Genomic DNA, 17,540 nt, shown 5'->3' with positions numbered 1-17,540 from the left:
ATCCTATTGCTTTCACAGTGTCACTCCACCATTTGCAGCGTTAATTTTTTCTTCCAAAGTTGTTTGGCATTAAAAGAAGCACGCAGGTGCTTTGCATCTCAGCACATGTGAGACAGCACAATCTGTTTCGTGACAGATGCATCTCTTCAAATAGCAAAGTCCTTTGCTCTCAGCTTCTGTCTCCAATCCTGACCGTTTCCCACCCCAGGGCTGCTCGCAGCAATCCCCTGAGCAAATATCTTTCATGCAGAGACTTAGAGTTAAGATTTTCCAAACATATGTGAACAGTCACAGGCCCTCTTGGAACAGACAGTACACACATCCTCCTTACCTTGTCTAACCCTCACATGCTTCTTTTCATCTGCTGCATGCAGATGAGTTTCTGCATCAATTGCTACATCTTACAGCTGTGGTATGAACTTACAGTTTGGGGAGCAGTTTGTGAAAAGCATTATGCTGAAGGTAACTTATAACTGATGAGACAAGCCAGACTTCATCTCATTTGTTACCAAGCATAGAAAAAAAACAAAACCAAAAAAGCAAGAACTAAGCAGTATTTCAGGAGCAAGCAGTTCAGTTCACCTCCTTGATGTTTGCTGGCACTTTCAAGTTTTGGTACTGCAAGATAAAAACAGAGTAGAGGTAAGGCCACGAGATGCCCCTACTTACTCTTCAAAGACTTGGGCTGCTCCAAGCTGCTCCATCATGGAGCAGAATCGTTTCTCTTCATCATCTGCTGGGTCCATGTCATCTGACCAACCTGACTCAAAGGTCTCTTCGTGACTAGAGCGATCTGTCCTTCCAGCCCCTTGACACAAGTCGATTCCTATTAACTTTCCTGAGGAAGGGAAGAAGAAGAAAAAAGTTGAACTGGATGTCACTTAAAAGGCCGCTATTCAAATGGCAGCCCAACACAGCTCTGTGAGAAGCTGCCTGCACGCTACTGTTGTAGAATACAGCTCCTAGTCAGTAAAGAGCCTCAGTTCTGACGTGCTGAGTGATGTCAGCGTCCAGCCTGCAATGCTGGGACTGAAACTGGCTTCCAGCCTGACAGCAAGCTGTAATGGCTCTTCTCACATCTGTGCTAAAGTGACATACCACTCCCAGCCTTGGATCCTCTGCACATGAAACGTGGCATTTGGTCATTTTGCTCCTGTGGAGCGATGCTATGGGGATTCAGTTGCCAATGATTCCACAAACCCCTCAGCCAGGCACTGCACAGCTCCATGTCTGTTTCTCAGTTCACTAAAGAAGTGAGATCATTACCCTTCCCTTCCTTTATGCTCCGTCTGCTCTGATTTACGTGCTACAGGACAGACTGCCTCTTACTGGGATTGTGGAGGGTCTGAACAAAACAAACTTACCCTCTGAAGGCCCTCCAGCCCCAGCCCACGTACACACAAGTTTCGTGCTGCAACAGTAACGCCATGAGAATTTCAGGCTACACAAGGCAGCATGTGACGGATACTGTTGCTGGGAACAGTCTTAAAAGAAACAAATCGAGGAATCCTGCCCAAAGCACAGGCCCCATCCTGTACACTGAGGTCAGACCTTCACTAGCAGCTACCTTTCCATTCCAAAACGCACATACCTCTGGAACCCAGCAGAAGTAACATCCCTGCCACGAGGCCAGCAGCCAAAAATGTTCAGAGCTGCTCTAAGAGGAAAATATCTGAAATCTGTTTACCTCACATCACTCAACTCTACCATTCCTTGCCTCCAAATGTCTTTACCAAGTACTTTCCATTAACTGCATACAAAACTGTAAGAAATGCTAAGGTTTTGATGACAGCTGCTTTTTCCTTTCTGTCATCCTTTCACACTTGGTGTCCAACACAGGGCAGTTTGCCTCACTGCTCCTCTTCCTCCCAGGTGATTGCAACCCCGCTGCATCCCTGGCATCTGCAAGAAATCTGCCACACACAAGCCCACTCCAGTCCAGCATAAAACATGAGATCTGCAACTGATTGATCTCCATACTGGAAGTAATGCACACAGATGCAGAACAACAGCTTCACTTCCACTCTTAAAATGCGTGCAGTAAAAAAAAAACTTACAGTGTGGACAGGCAGGACAACTCCAGCTTAAAACCTTGAGCAGTTAATTAAGGAGATGGGCTTAGATCAGGCACTTGGGATGTCTACTTTAAAAGAGTTGTCATCTCTTAGAATCTGCCTCCTACAGCACGGAAAATTGGGGTAGAGAATGATGCTAAGATTCTTTTGATACTCCAGAAGGATCTTAGATTACTTTAAACTGTATGTTTAAAATGCTGCTCTTTTTGTCAGTTCTGTACAAGCCTCCTGTAACCTGTCAGGGGCCATGCAACAAGCCCTCTCAAGCACAGTTCCCAGTTTCAGCTTCTCCTCTTTGTCTCCCCCTGTGCACCTTGACAAGAAGATGTAGTATGTGAAATCTCACTAAGAGAGGCTGTGGGGCAAGCTCTACCAGACAGGAAGATGACAACAGACTGGAATAAGGGGACACAATGCCTCAGGACAGAGTCAGCAGTACTGCAAGCCCATTTCTCCAGGAATACCCATGTAGATACGGGGCAATGCCCCGCATAACTGGTACAGCTTCAGTAGAAACACTGCACTTTCAGCTTTCTCAATAGCATTAAAAAAATCACGCTACAGATGGGTTTTGTCCTTCCTCTACCTCTGTGCAGTCCTTACCTAGTCCCATGCTGAACTCCACAGGTGTCAGGTATCCATTATTGTTCTGCTCCAAGCTGTCAAAAACAGTCTCCAGCTGCTCAAGGGTAAGGGGGAGCTCACTCTGAAGCCTCTGCAGGCAAAAAAGAATGAATGTGATGAAAGCGTGACTCAAAGTCCTTCCTGTGACTGCTGCCTCGGCTGTTCCCAGCTCTGGCCTATGGCGATGTGCCCTTTTAGCACTGCCTCTTGGTTAAGATGAGACAGTATGACAGTACACTCTGTTTGAGCCCACTGATAAGGTTTTCAGTTAACGAGTGATTCAACCAGGAATTTGAGAGACCTTCTGTCTGCCTGCTGGGACTGCACCATTATTCTCACTACAAGTTAAGGAACAGAGATATGCCTTTGGATTACGGGTGTAGAGCACCTAGTGTGAAAGTTTTCCCCAGAGAAGCTTCCAAATAACTTGAAGTACAGGGAAAAAACCTACCACTGTCCATTCAAACACAGATTTAGATAAAGCTTAACAAATATTTATTAACGTAGGTATACAAAATAAGGCATTACACAACCAAAAATGAAGTGAGTCAGCAACTAAACCAGCACTTGTTTACTCAACAAGACCTGCCAAATATTAACTATAGATGGAGAAAAAGATGGGAAAGGAGAAAAACACTACACACGTAATCTTCCCAATAAACCACTAAAGCAAAAAGAGCAATGAAAGAGATCCTGTTAACAAACACAAAGAAGAAAAACACCAACACACATTATGCCAGAGCAAAGCCATAGTTCAGGTCTAACATATGTTTTTGAGACAAGACCTCAGCTATGACTGAGACAAAAAAAAACTGCACAGCCTTTCTGTGAAGACTGACAGACTTCTTGTTGCTGTTTATAGTTGTGTTATTTTGTTTTTAAAATAAACAAAAGGTTTTTCTCCCCCAGATTTCCCATCCATTGCATGCTTCACATTTGCACAAACTGTTGCTTTTTATCTATTTATTTATTTATGCATTCCCTAAAGATATGGAACTACAGTCCCACTTGTCCCAGGAACTCCCAGGGGGCCTGAGGTCCCTCCTGGATCAGCTGGCTTGGCCAGAGCCCAGATCCCTGAAATCTGAACGAGATAGATGTGTGTGCATCCACCTTGCCAAAGGGACGTGCCTCATTTTCCTCTCTTCTGCTACTCATGACTTCACAGCTCCTCTCTCACCTGCATGTCCAACTTGGTAATAAAGCCCTTCTCATCCTTGTCACAGAGCTGGAAGAGTTCCCTCGCCTTTTCGAGCATCTCCACCTGCACGTCCTCCAGTTCGCTCACTTGGCTGGAAGGAGAAGCACCAGAAGTCACTTCATCCTCCTCGTCCCCCTCCTCTTCTGCTTCCCAGTGGACGTATCCCAGGAGAGAACTCCTCTGGTTCTCCATCTTTTCAAAGCCTTTTGCCCCAGGGCAGGGGAAAATGGAAGAGCTGTGGGGCAGAAAACAGAGAAACCCCAGTCAAATACAACCCTCCGCTTCTAACCCACACATCATCTAGTCACACACCACGCTGGTCTGAAAGAACCAGACATGCACCACAGCTCACAAAGGCAGTGAGGAGGATCAGTGCATGAGATGGAGGAAAAGAGGAACAGGAATGCCTCCCCCACCCAGACCCCACAGCTGACCATCCATTTCTGATGTTTCCTTGTGAACACTCCCCAGATACTAATTCCATCCTCTTTCATATTATTACAGCATACATAAAAGTCAGAACAATCCTACACTGGGATATAAGATGGGAAAAAATAAGCAGGGCACTCCTTCCCCTTTTACCTCTGTTTTGAGAGCTCAAAAGCTGCCAAACAGAATTTTAATCTGAAATGCCCACATTTGTAGGAAGGAAACCACACAATTACAGAGACATTTCAGATGCCAAAGAAAATAATTCCCATTATTTACAAGTACCCAAGACAAAAGGCCTAAGCGCCCCTCTAAGCTCAGTTCTGGGGCTGTAAAGATGTGCACAGCACATCCCCACCCCAACCCACTTTCCAACTTACTGCTCCCACATAACACACTCCAGACAGCTTTTCATCAGCACCAGCGCCACGTTTCTAAGCCTTGCTGCACTGCTTTGAGCTTCTCCTCCTGCAGATCCATGCTCCGCATTGCAGGGCAGAAGTGAGCTGTGCAAGCAGGCTGCGAGCAGATTTAAACATAGAGCTAGCCAAGACAGCTCGGCTCTTTTTGGTTTTTTTTAAGTCATCAAGAAATTAAAAGCCATGTACAGATGCCATGATAACAAACAACTTAATTCTGTTTGTACTCTGAGTGCGCTGGGATGATAAAGAACACGACGGCCTGGACGAATGTCACATGCAAGAGCTGCATGAAACTAATACAAAAGAAGAAGGCGATTACGTGTCATGCTATGTGACTCCATTCATTACTGCTGGTCCGTGAGCCAGAGGGTTGTTCTGCTTCAAAGAACGAGCAGAATGCTTCACTCCCCCTTCACATCAGTAATTTTGCAGGGCATCCATTTAGTGCCACTTGAAAACTTATCTGTTTGAAACTCTGCAGAAGACTTCCTGTAAGTTGGTGCTATTCTATGTTTCTAGCGAAGCAGTCACCCCTAGTAAGCAACAGACACAGAGCTGGGCCAGTGCTTTGGGAAGTACTGTAAGGGAGAGAGGAAAGAAAGCATGAAAAGTATGTGGTGGTGGGTAGGGAACTTTCACTCTTTCTTCAAATAAACCCTTCTACTTAAGCTTCTTTGTATTACTAGGCCAATAGCAAAAATGTAGAGGCTAAAGCCTGATTCTACTCACTAGGTGAGTAGTCATATTGTTGCTGATGGCAAATCTGTACACATTAGAAGTCAGAAAGAAACAGAAAGAACCTCAGCTTCCTCCTCATACTCAAGTAAAAGCTGTAAAGTAAGACCTGAAAGAAGGAGAAAGAAAAGACTCAAATATCCTTGTGGATTTTACAGGTTATGATGGTGAGTCAGCCACACCAATTAATTGTATTTACTGGCTGTTACACAGGCCACCTTGCTGAACCCTTCTGACAGACCCATTTCTTCCACAAGTACGTTCAAAGCAAGAGCAATGACAAGAATGAGGACAAGAAGAAAAATAAGGAACAGAACGTGAAAAAGCACAAAAAGATACATTTTCTAAAGCTTCCTTCTAGATATCTAAGAGGGGCTGATGTCTCCCAGAAGCGAAGATCTTGCTTTTTCGCTATGAGCTTCAACTTGTATTTCAAAGGTCAGAGCAACCCGCACAGATGACAACTCCCATCTCTGTTCCAGCAGACAAAAGGTTGTACAGGAAGGATGTTCTGTCCTGTTCAGAATCATCTGCAAGCTGAAATTAGAAACATGATATCCCTACTGCTAGCACCTCCCTATATTATCAAAAGCCCAACTGAATTGTAGCTCCCAAACATTAGCAATGCCAAAAGCCTCTTAATTAGAAGAGATGGGAGTCTGATGTGGACTGAAAGGATTTGACTTGCTCTTATAAGAGACCAACCCCATTAATTCAACATTCAGAGTGCAGAGACTCTTGTTCAAGCTGCTCAGAGAAGCCTGAAGCCAGATGTGGCTCCCAGTGGTGAGATGTCACTTGTAGGGGAACAAAGTAGCAAATATGAGATGGCCTCAGCAGCTCTCATCTGGCAGGGAGAGACAGTCATTGAGACAACACCAGTTAGACATTTCCACACTTAGCTTGGGATCAGGGTAGTGTCTGTCTTTCAGGCTATCAATTTCCATTGCCACAACACCTGCACTGGGTCACAAAAAAGCCCATCCATCCCGGAATAACAACTCTTTTCCAGGGCCTGGGAGATCTACCAAAAGATGGAAGTGTTTGAGACCCAAAAGCACCAACAAGCTCAAACTACAGGCCACCACCTCTGCACATCACATTCTACAGCTCACTCTTTCCTCACAGTCAGCTCCTTAGGATCTGTGGATTACAACAGCTACCTCCCGTCATGGTGTGTGCTGGGGCCCAGCATGCAGAAATCCACTCACACCTACAAGACAACCCTCCTGGTGTGCAGAGTCTGCAAAGCAAACACAGATCATCTTGGACAAAGCACAGGAGGAACTTGACCGCTGGTAAGGATAACAAACACCAGGTGCTTTCCACACAGAGGTAACTCAGACCAGTTTTATGTGCATATTTTAATCACTCTAGGCATAAACTGCAGTTTGTCTTGTGCAAAGTGGTGCCAGAAAATCAGCTGGACCTGACAGGCAAGACCTTCTGCTGGGAAATCACAAGACCTGAGTCTTAACCCTGACTCACTGTGTTGGGCAAAGCACGTCACCTGCCCATGCTGGCATTGTCAACCCTCCAATTTGATTCCAATTCTTGTAACAGCTGGTACTTGATTTTAAAATTCTATTCCTGGAGACTGATAATTACTTGTGAAACTCAAGCGTCAGAATAGTTTCAAAGCCTCATAGCTGAAGAAAAGAAACACCTGAACATGGAACTTGGAAGGGTCTGCAAGTTTCAGACAACGGAAGAATGAACACAAGCTGCATGTGCTGGAAAGTGCAAACATTGTTTTCAAGGTAGTGTTACAAGGTGACGGTTTCCAATTTATTCTCTCTGCATTCTTGTTATTGTAACAGCAGAGCTAAAAGGGTAAAGAAAAGTCACCACTCAAACACCACCGCCAACCCAGCCCTTATCTGTGACCATGAGCACCGTGTGCATGTGACAACTTGGGGGCTTTTATCAACCTGTTGAAGAAAGGAAAGTGGGAAGCACAGCCAAACTCTGCACAGCTGGTCCTTAGATGACCTCAGTCACAGGCAGGGCACTGTACAGACTCTGAACACACAGCATTCCCAGCAGTCCTGCCAGAATGCAGCACAACCAACCTACAGTGAACAAAGGAAAAACTAAGGACGACTGGCTAAGTGGCTTACCGGGATTATGGTGAAAGGCTTTTAGAGCTGTAAAGGAAAGCAGGTTTTTGTGTTCCTGTACTGCTGCATATTTGGTGACGCTGTGGTAGTGGGGATACGTAAAGAAGATTCCTTATGGGCATGTAGTAGGTGTCCAAGCTGCACCACAAAGCAAAGCATTCAGATCATCAGTGGAAGTTTCCCAGAGGAGATCCTGCACATCTCTGCCTAAGACAACATTATTAGAAACATAAAAGCCTCATCCTGGTACAAAAGCTAAACGATTAAGGCGGTTGTTGAAACAGATCAGAAGGACACACACCCACAAGAAGGAGTTCTGCAGCACTGAAGGCAACTACAGAAATGACAGAAACATGTTTATAGGGGCAGCGAGGTGCCACAGGCTGGGCTACCTGCTCTCCAAGCTCCTCTGAAGGATCAGTCCCAGCCAAAGAAACCACCCTGCAGCAAACACAGGCTGAGCACTTGAGGAATTCAGGTGTCCTTCAGTGGGTGTTCAGGTGTGCCGATCACACTTCTGATGCATACACCTGATGAGGCAAACTTGTTCCCATGTCCCAGAGGTTGTTACACAAAGACAGGGGAAGAAGAACCATGGTGAGGTGTTTCTGCAGCAGAAGCCCGTTGTTCCAGCCCACAACAGATGCAGAGCAGGAGCACATCCAGACCACAGAATCACAGAGTCATCAAGGTTGAAAAGACATCTAAAATCACCAAGCCCAACCACCAATCCACCCTCCCCGCGTCCCCTCCTCCCCCCCACAGAATCACAGAATGACCCGGGTTGGAAGGGACCTCAAGGATCATGTAGTTCCAACCCCCTGCCTGGCAGGGCCACCAAACATACACCTTTACTAGATCAGGTTGCCCAGGGCCCCGTCCAACCTGGTCTTGAACACCTCCAAGGACGGGGCATCCACAACCTCCCTGGGCAGCCTGTTCCAGGGCCTAACCACTCTCCTAGTGAAGAACTTCCCCCCCTGACCCATGCCCACTGATCACATTCCTCAGTGCCACATCCACACAGTTCCTGATCATCTCCAGGGACAGTGACTCCACAATCCCCTGGGCAGCCTGTGCCAGTGCATTACCACTCTTTCAGAGAAGAAATAATGTCCAATCTGAACTTCTCCTGGTGCAACTTAAAGCCATTTCTTCTTGTCCTAAAGATAACGAAGCACGAAACGTTTGCTTGCTCATGGAATGGAAGCATTAGACAGGAGCAGCTGCATAACAAGCAGGATTTAAAAGAAAAAGGCAGCAAAAGCTTTATGGGCTCTTATACCTCTTTGAATCAAACACCTGCCAGTTGCTCTGTTTACTTCACCTTCCTTTCTCTTCTGCTCTTTTGAAAGCCAGTAATTACTGTAAAAACAGTGCTGCGTAGGACAAACCACCCTATAGGTGAGTAGGCTCTCGGATTTTATAGCACTGTGAGATTCAGTGATCTCACATATTTACAGTGGCTATCATTACTTACACATACTTACAACAAGTATCCTCATTACACACACAAAAAAGCACATATTTGGACTCCATTACAGCCAGACAAGCCTCTCTGATCAGGTGAATGTAAAGAAGAAATGAGCTTTGCCTGAGAACCCCATCGATCTCCATGTCAAACATGCCTCCATGCAGGCTGAATTACCAAGAGTTGCTCCAAGACACTGGGCACCCATTAGGAGCCCTGAGAAGGCTGGGAGGAAAGCAGGAAGAAAAAGCTCCTTCTCAGCGTATTTTATATGAGATTAATTTTAAGCTTTCCCTTCTCATAGGAAATTTGCTTCCATTGTTTGGGATCTGTTTGGGTCGTTGTTGGGTTCTCCCTTCCCAAAGGGAAAGGCAGGAAAAGAAATACATTGAAAAATTAGAAAAACATCAATTGTTTTATAAGGTGCTTTTTTTTTCTTTAAAAGTTAAGAGAACTCATACACACCCTGGGCTGTGAGCCTGCAATCAGGTGTAATATCTGGTACACACTCTCTCTCTCTTTTAATTGCCTGCACTTGATTGTACTCCTTTAAGGAAATAGGAACGAATCCAGGAACCTTTGTGTTGTTTATTCAGTGGGAGATTAGCCCAGTTTGATAGCTTTGAGCTAACCCACGCTGCACTATCGACAGATGACTTCATTACGGGATGTGCCAACAAGATTAGGAGGTATATCCCAGAGCCATGGACTGCTGGAATGGGCTCTGTCATTCTGAGCAGCATGTTCAAGGTCACACTTTGCTGCTATGCACCATTTCCCTCACTCAAAGATCAGAGAGAAATTCTTCCTTATGACTTACCATACCAACTATGTCAGAACATCACGCCACAAAGAAACCTGCTGCATGAAGATTCTATGCCCCTATCTGTACTGAGAGCCTGGCACTAGTTCTCTATTTCCAGACATGAGTGCCAATGAACTTCTTGAAGCTCAGCACTACTTTCTGAGCTTCACAATTCAACAGCACAACAGAAAGCACCAACACAAGCCAAGAACTGTCAGAAGAATCCCTCTGCAATACAGACAGGTATCCTCGCACTCCAAAACAATATTATTTCTCCCAGAAAGTGCCACAAAGGCTCTGTCTCTGTAGCACCCACGCGCCATTCCTCAGCTAGCACAAACCAAGGACACCTTACAGCTGTCACACTAGCAGCGTCACAGTGTTGGCACTGCAAACACAGAGGGCGCGTGTTTGCTCTGGAACCGCTCCTGCTAATTGGGGCTTTGGCTTCGTGGGCTTGTTTGTCTTGGGGAGCGAGAGAGAGAAAGCATCAGTTTTTCCTCTACCAACATTTGAGCCAGGAGTTAATTCCCAGCAATTAAAAACAAAATCCAAAGCACATTTCTTTCCATAAACATCTAATGGTCTAATGGATGTGTCAATGCAACTAGAATGCAGAAGATTTTCCAGAAAATAAAGTCCAAGCCTGCAGTAAGACATGACAAATAGCAACAGCCGGTTTAGAAATAACTCATTACTATAAATTCCTACATTTGAAAAGGCGAACAAGTGCCCTGAAACTCTGTGGGGTCTTTTTAATGAAACAAAACAAAACAGGGCAACATCTCAAACAATAAAACACTAGGATTTATCTCATATACCACAAAGGCAGAGGAATGGAAAAACCCCACGGTATTGTGCCCTTTGGCGTTGAGAAGAACTCATTGTATTTCCAAAGATAGGAGATCATTCTGCACATCCACAAAGGACGTGATTAGCCAGGAGAAAGTAAATATCATTCACTTAGTCAAGTAGAAAAGGCCCTGAGCAGTATCAGATTTCCTGCTGATGCCACTGCTGTTAATGTTCTACCACAAGTATGTGGTTGCAGAGGACAGGGGCAATCCATTCAAGAACTGTAATTAAGAAAGATGGGGTTTTTTAATTGCAAAGTGATAATCCAGCCTCTATTCACCAGCTGAGCACTCCTAGCAGTGTTGCGAAATTGAAGGCAGGCACTGCTCTGAGTACAGTAGTTAGAACAGAGGTCCCACGTGTTGACATCAAGTATGCTCTCCACAAGAGCTCTGCCCCATCAGTGAGACCTACAGACAAGGCAGGAGGTAAACATACAGGAAAAGAAGGTAAGAAGACAAAGGACTTGGCACTGACATCAGACATGTTGGATTGTGTCTGAATTGAGCTAAAAACCAAGCAAGAAGAGCTCCATCAAAGCAGACCCCCTGACTCTTCCTCTACTCCCAGGGTTGCTTGGCAGCCAGCAAGGCTCCACAAGGAAGAAGCTTCAGACCTAAGCTGGCATTCAAAGCCCTGCAAATAATCTTTTCAGGAAATGACATAAGTCCAGAGCAGCTCCTCTGCTTGTTGAACTGAACATCACCAGCGAATGCCTCAGAGCTGCCTCACCTGCCCCTTCAGCAAAGCATGTTTGCACAGCACAGGCTGTACCTGCAATAGCAGCCAGAAGCCAGAGCAGTCCCACTAGATTCTAGAAAAGAAGTGAGGAAAGAGCTACATCTGCATTCATTAAGATCCCTGATCCAGAAATTAACGGCATTACAAAGAACATTTGACAGCCTCATGCAGCCCAGAGCTCCCAAATCACACATGGATGAAACATCAGACCACCCAGTCCCCTTCTGAAGTAGGAACTCTACTCCTGGATAGAGCACCACCTCACACTGCATACCAAAGAACTTGGAGAGCTGTTTCTCCTCCACCTGAGCCAGCAAGATCTGTGGCACCTGAAGAGCACTTATTCAGAGGGCTACAGCTGCAGGGAGATACATGAAGTTAAGCGTTTTTTCCTCATCTGCAACCTCTCTTGAGAACTGGACAGAGTGATCTCACCACTGTGATCATTCCTGGCTTGCAAGCTGGCAACAGGACAGCGAGGGAAGTTTCACCTCACTACAGTGAATCCTCAAGATGCACTTAAGGGATTAAAAAAAACCCAACAGATAAAAAGCAAGATTACTCAGCAGGAATGAGCAGCTCTAGACAGCAGCTCCCCAGAGAAGCCTCTCTGCAGCTGCTGCTCCATCGGTTTCGCCCACGAGCAATGTATGGGACCCACGGACAGCCTGACCTTTCTGCAAATGCTATTCAAACAAACACAGCTGAGGCAGCTGGGTGAAGCCAATCATGGGAAGACAATTAACCCGTTCCTTGCCTCACAGAAACGGCCACAGTACCACTGAACGATGCCTGGTTACCTCTCAGTGGGGATCTTCCCAGGTAACAGCAGCAAGCAGCAGCACATCAAGCAAACTCAGAAGCTGATGCTGAGAAGTGCTTACACTCAGCTCTTTTTGCTCAGCTGCTTTGACTGCTTGGGGAAATCAAACTTATTGTGGGGAAATGTTCCCTCCTTTGTTGAAAGCTGTGAGCAGTTCAGAAGCCCACAGCAGCAGCACTGATGCAGGGGCTGCAGAAAATAGGGAGTAAGAGGAGCACACAGGTGAGGTGGTAGAAAACTTCCAACCAAATGTTTTTAAAGACAAATTCTGTTTTCACAAAGTACGCAGGAAAAAAGACCTTAGTATTCAATCTAACCAGATGCGTCCAGTTGTACTCAGAAAACATCATAACCCCGCATACTCTAAGCAGTACTTTTTCTCTCCTTACTCTTGCCAAAGCAATGCAGCCACTGCAGTGATATTCTAAACCCACAGCTCCAAAACCAACCGGTCACCAGCATAGGCGAAACAACCTGCAGAACTATATCAAAATGGAGAGCATGTACTTTCAGTTCAACACTTGCAAAGACATTGGGTAACCCAACCTGAAGAATTCACCACCTGTTAATCAAGCATCTCCAACTCCTCAAAGCTGATCCCTGCATTCTCCCTCTGCCCCAGGAAGTCAGAACAAAAAGTTCCTAGGCAGAAACTCTGCAGAGACACAGCAACTTTGAGTTCCTTCAGCCTTCCTTCACTCAATTCCTCACCCAAGAGAGACTTTCCGTCCCCTCCCCAGTTCCACAACCCCATGTTCTCTCCATGGATGTCCCCACGTACCTCCAGGAGCAGGATGGTTTCACTCCCCTTCCCTGGAACCAGCAGTACTCCACACCAAAAAGCAAAGGAAGAAAGAATACTGCCACCGTTCACAGAGTATCTGAGCAGGTCCCGGCAGGAGGTGTGGTTTGCAGTGCTCCCAGTGCATCCCATCCCCTTTCCAATGCAGGCTGGCTAGCAGCAGTCAGTGCAGAAAAGGCACAAGGAATGCTGCCATTACATTCCCTGGGCAAATTCCTCATAATCCTGCCTCACGCACAGCTGTGAAGGGGAAGGGCTTGTTCCTAAGTTGCCTTAGGCAAGAGGGGAAGAAATGGGAAGGAAGCAACAGTCACTCTTCTGTGCTGTAGGGTCACATCAGCACAGCTGGAGCTTCCCGGGGCAGGCTTGCAGCTCACTGCCCACCTCACTTCAACAAGAACAGGTCTGGAAACCGTCCCTGTGAGCCCTACCTCAAACCTGACGCCACTGAATTATTACTGCGCGTCTCATCTCAGAAAGAGAAGCAAGAAAGCATAGGAAAAAGGAGAGGTAAACCAGGATCCTCCAGCTGGCATCTGAGGAGTAGAGACTTCATCAGGCTATAAACTGCAAAGGGAGCAGCTCCCGGCAGCAAAACATGAAGGATCTGTAAGAGGTAAAGGTGGGACATTCCTCACACAGTTTTCTTCCACTAGAGAAAGGCAGCAAGAATGACCACGCACCCTTTGGGGCAGGCACTGGCTGCATAGCCAAGGCAAATTAAAATCAGACCAAGTGCGTTACCTGCCTCTGAGCAGGGGAATGTACTCACCGTTCTGTTTATCACTGCTGCAGAGATGTTTAACACTGACCTGTGGTCTCAGCCTGCACACCTTGTGTTAGCTGGGATACTGCTAAGTAGCAGAGAGAAGGAAAAGAGCTGTCCCTTCTGTGCCTCGCAGCCTGCCATGCCTCTCATCTCCGCCTGTAGGCCCTTATAAAGCTTCTCCAAGTACTAACCACAAGAACAAGCTTATTGAACAAACAAAAAAGGTGTTTTGGAGCCACATCAATGACTCTTTAGCACTATGCGGGTAAAGGTCAAGGAAAGCAAAAAAAGTTATGGTTCCCATAGAAATGCTAATCCAACCATACTGTGTATCCTCTGAATTTAATAGTACACTGCTGAAAAGAAAAAGCCTTCGTCCTCTCATGTCAGGAAGAGTTTTGATTTAGCAAAGACATTCAACGACAACCCCCCACCCATTTATTGTCCAAAGAAGTGGATTTACAGATCAAATTGGATTAAACCAATCTTAGCATGATTACAGCCTCCCTAATACTTCAGGAAGCTGTAAGGACCCTTCACTTCCTTACCTGGAAGGCTATTCTTGAATACCAAGGACCCATCAAGAGGATTCAGACCCATAAGGACTGCCACACATCATAAGGGAAAAGCAATACCCAACCTCAAGCTGGTAAGAGCTCTATGGGATCATCATGAACGATGTACTGCCACGTTGACCTCCCTCCAGCATAAATCTGTGTATTTCTGTGCTCTCTGACGAAGCTCTGAAATCCTATCTTTATATTTTACATAAAGCCCACACCACTCGCCCAGCATGAGTAACTACAAGTGGTGCTTTTGCATGGAGCAGCTTAGAACAAGCAGCCAGATTTGCATTGGAAGCAAAAGATGTTTTGTGCCATAGTTAAAGCATTAAACCAAAAGGTTTTGTGCATCTGTATCAGGGGATTACTCCTCAGGTTTCATGTCTAAAGGGCAGAAACCTTGCCAGCTCCTGTAAGAGGTAGAGAGGGTGAGGAGGAAGGAAGGGAGCTCTCGAGAACAGAAGCAAAACGTGAAATGGAAGAAACATGTATCTGCAGGGACATCTGCATTCTTTATCCCTCCAGTAAATCTGAATTCCTTTCCAGGCTCCTGTGATATCAGGCAGAAGTGCAGAGCTCAAGACAACAGACCCCTTGACCTCCGAAGACTGGGGAGCTGAAGAGAGGGACAAGCCCTTCACCTTGCAAGACCTCGGGGCAGCTCACTCTTCAGGACACCGAGCTCTGCAGGCCTGTGGAGCTGCAGCACTTCCAACCCCAGCAGACAGACACGTGAGCTCCCAATTCCCTACCTTCTGCTTGCAGAGCAACCAGGCGGCTGCTCCTCCACAGTCACCATCCCTTTGGGCACAACCGCACATACCTTCTTCCCTCTGAGGCTCCAGTGTCAGGGCTCCGTGTCTTACAGAGGAGAGGTGAGGTCTGGTTGCTCCTCCAGGCTGTAAACTCAGCTGTGCCTGCCAAGGGGAACAAGGACTCGGTCACGCTGTGTCTTATCTCAGTGATGACGCCTGCCTTCCTCCTTGGGCAAAGCTCAGCAGCTGCCCAGGAGGGCAGCTGGCCCAACACCCACTGCCAGGTCTCAGCTTCAGGTGATTCACAGTGGAGAGGGACAGACAGCTCTGCCAGCCAACCCACCTGAAAAACAGCATGAGTATTTGCATTTGGTCCACATGCCTGGGTTAAGTGCGAGTCACTCTGAGCAATATTTACACATCCCATCCCCTCAACCCAGCTCCTCCCAGCACAGCACACTGCTCACTTTCTCTGAATGCAGCCCTTGCAGCAGGTAAGGCTCAGCAGCTCCCTGCACACAGCCTCACACACTTCTCCTAATTGCATTACTACATCCTCAGCGTGGGTCACTGACACTGCATAGTATTATGACACATCTGGGCAGATGGCTTTTTTTTTTTATGTTAATGCCACAGAGATAGCAGTCATCCCATGCCACCGTTGTTGATTCCCCCTGGAGCTGCTGGGCTCTAAGGTAGAGGGAACATGGTGACAAAGGACAAAGCCTCACTGATTGCTTCAGTCCTGCTCCTTGGATGCTTCAAAATGGGCCACTCTGGATTCCAATGTCTGAAGTAAAACAAGTGTTTTAAAACTTCAGCCCCTACGCAGACAGCAAGCAAAGGCACTGGGCAAGAGCAGGAAAGGCACTACAGCTGAAACCTCTTATCACTGCCTCGAACGTCAAGCTGAGCTCGTGGGAGCAGGCAAAGAAGTGGGAGGATTCCATCCCCAGCACAGCCATATCGAGTTTAGGCAGTGCATAATACGTGAGCTGCATTATAGAAACCCATCCGAGCTTGCTTTGCATGGGGATCGATGTCTGCAAAGCTCTCTGACCATGAAGAACACCGTGCTGAGAGCTGCGTCCATTTGATTTATGTTACTTGCCTACTGAACCTCATCCCATTGGGTCACTCCTGAGGCAGCCAGGGTTACAGCAGAGCCAACAGTGCCTGCGTGCTGCTGAAGACAGCCCCTTGTGGAGCCCTCGCCTGCAATTACATCTCCAGATCAAGGGATGATAGAGCCTCAATTCACAACACGTATCAAAGTAGGGTTGGGGAGAAGAAGCAGCTCCATTGGAACAACCAAGGATTCAGCGGGACAGTTTCCAACTGGGAAAACGCACTTTGTTTACCCGTGTCCTCATGCTATTCCCGACCAAGCCACGTCTCCGGCTGAGGGGGGCAGGAAATCCTGCAGGAAGGATCCGAGGTTCCACACACGAGTTCACCAAGTGCATCCCACTCCCACGGGACATTAAAGAGAACGGAGCGGCGGCTCAACACGGCTCAGGCTTAGGGGACCTTCAGTGTCTCTCCCAATAGAAAGAAGAGGGCATGGAGGCTCTCGGCACCACCAAACACCCGGCTCCGGGCCAGAAGGTGCAGAGGACAACGAGCAATCCCAGAGCAGAGGATGAGCAAAGCCCAGCGCTGCGTACCCCTCAATGAAAGGAGGGACGCACCTGAGGGCGCTTGGAGAGCAATTCCCACACACTGCCAGAGCCGCAGCACTCACCCGGCAGAGCTGCTCTGAAGGAATGCACCCCGTACCCATCTTACAGCTGGTGAAAGGGTGCACAAGGAGGAACGAGGACTCTCGGGACAAGCAGCTTACAGCTGATTTACAGCTGACTTATAGCTCAGGGGCCCTGACCGGCAGCGCCCACCCCGGCCTCACAAAATGGCGGGCGGGGGGCGGCCGCCCCGGCACCACACGTTCCCCCTCCGGCCCCGCCGCTACCGGGGAAGGTTCCATGGCAGGCGCCGCCCCGTGAAGCCCCCGCACCGCCCCGCTTACCTGTCCCGGCCGAGGACGTACAGAGCGGGCACCTGGAGGCGGCCAGAGCCGGAACTGAGCGCGGCCGTGAGCCCCGCCGGGCCGGGGGAAAGGCAGGTGGGGCCGGGGGCTGCGCTGCTGCGAGGGCCCCGCTCCGAACGGAGTGAGAGACGGCGGCCAAAAGGCCGGGCTAAATCGCGGCAGAGATAGAAACTTCACGGATTAACGGCGCTGAGCTGCAGCGCAACGGCCGCTGCTCGGAACAGCTGAGTATGAGCTGTTTCCTGAATGAGGAAATAGGCGGCAGGCCCGGGTCAGTTCCTCAAGCGACTGCCGAGGGCTGGA

General features: G+C 47.6%; 1 protein-coding gene across 6 annotated transcripts in view; it reads right to left on the bottom strand.

The window, feature by feature from the left end:
- Nucleotides 1-17,540, bottom strand: part of CRACR2B (calcium release activated channel regulator 2B) — a 35,065-nt gene extending 17,525 nt beyond the window's left edge. The window contains exons 1-5 of one of the 6 annotated variants that reach the window (XM_015863781.2): nt 17,217-17,540; nt 15,259-15,352; nt 3,880-4,135; nt 2,679-2,790; nt 670-838 (exon numbers count right to left, since the gene is read on the bottom strand). In XM_015863781.2, coding sequence (XP_015719267.1) covers nt 670-838; nt 2,679-2,790; nt 3,880-4,092 — 494 coding nt within the window. In that variant the 5' untranslated portion in view covers nt 4,093-4,135; nt 15,259-15,352; nt 17,217-17,540. Of the gene's footprint in view, nt 1-669; nt 839-2,678; nt 2,791-3,879; nt 4,136-4,697; nt 5,479-13,082; nt 13,306-13,875; nt 13,987-15,258; nt 15,353-16,934; nt 17,056-17,216 lie in introns of those variants that run through there. The other 5 variants (XM_015863782.2, XM_015863784.2, XM_015863783.2 and 2 more) reach the window with 5 other exon arrangements.

The sequence above is a fragment of the Coturnix japonica genome, chromosome 5 (genome assembly GCF_001577835.2).
Source record: "Coturnix japonica isolate 7356 chromosome 5, Coturnix japonica 2.1, whole genome shotgun sequence".
NCBI classification, from domain to species: Eukaryota; Metazoa; Chordata; class Aves; order Galliformes; family Phasianidae; genus Coturnix; species Coturnix japonica.
The sequence above is the reverse complement of the archived record's forward strand: the minus strand, read 5'-3'. Positions and strand labels throughout refer to the sequence as shown.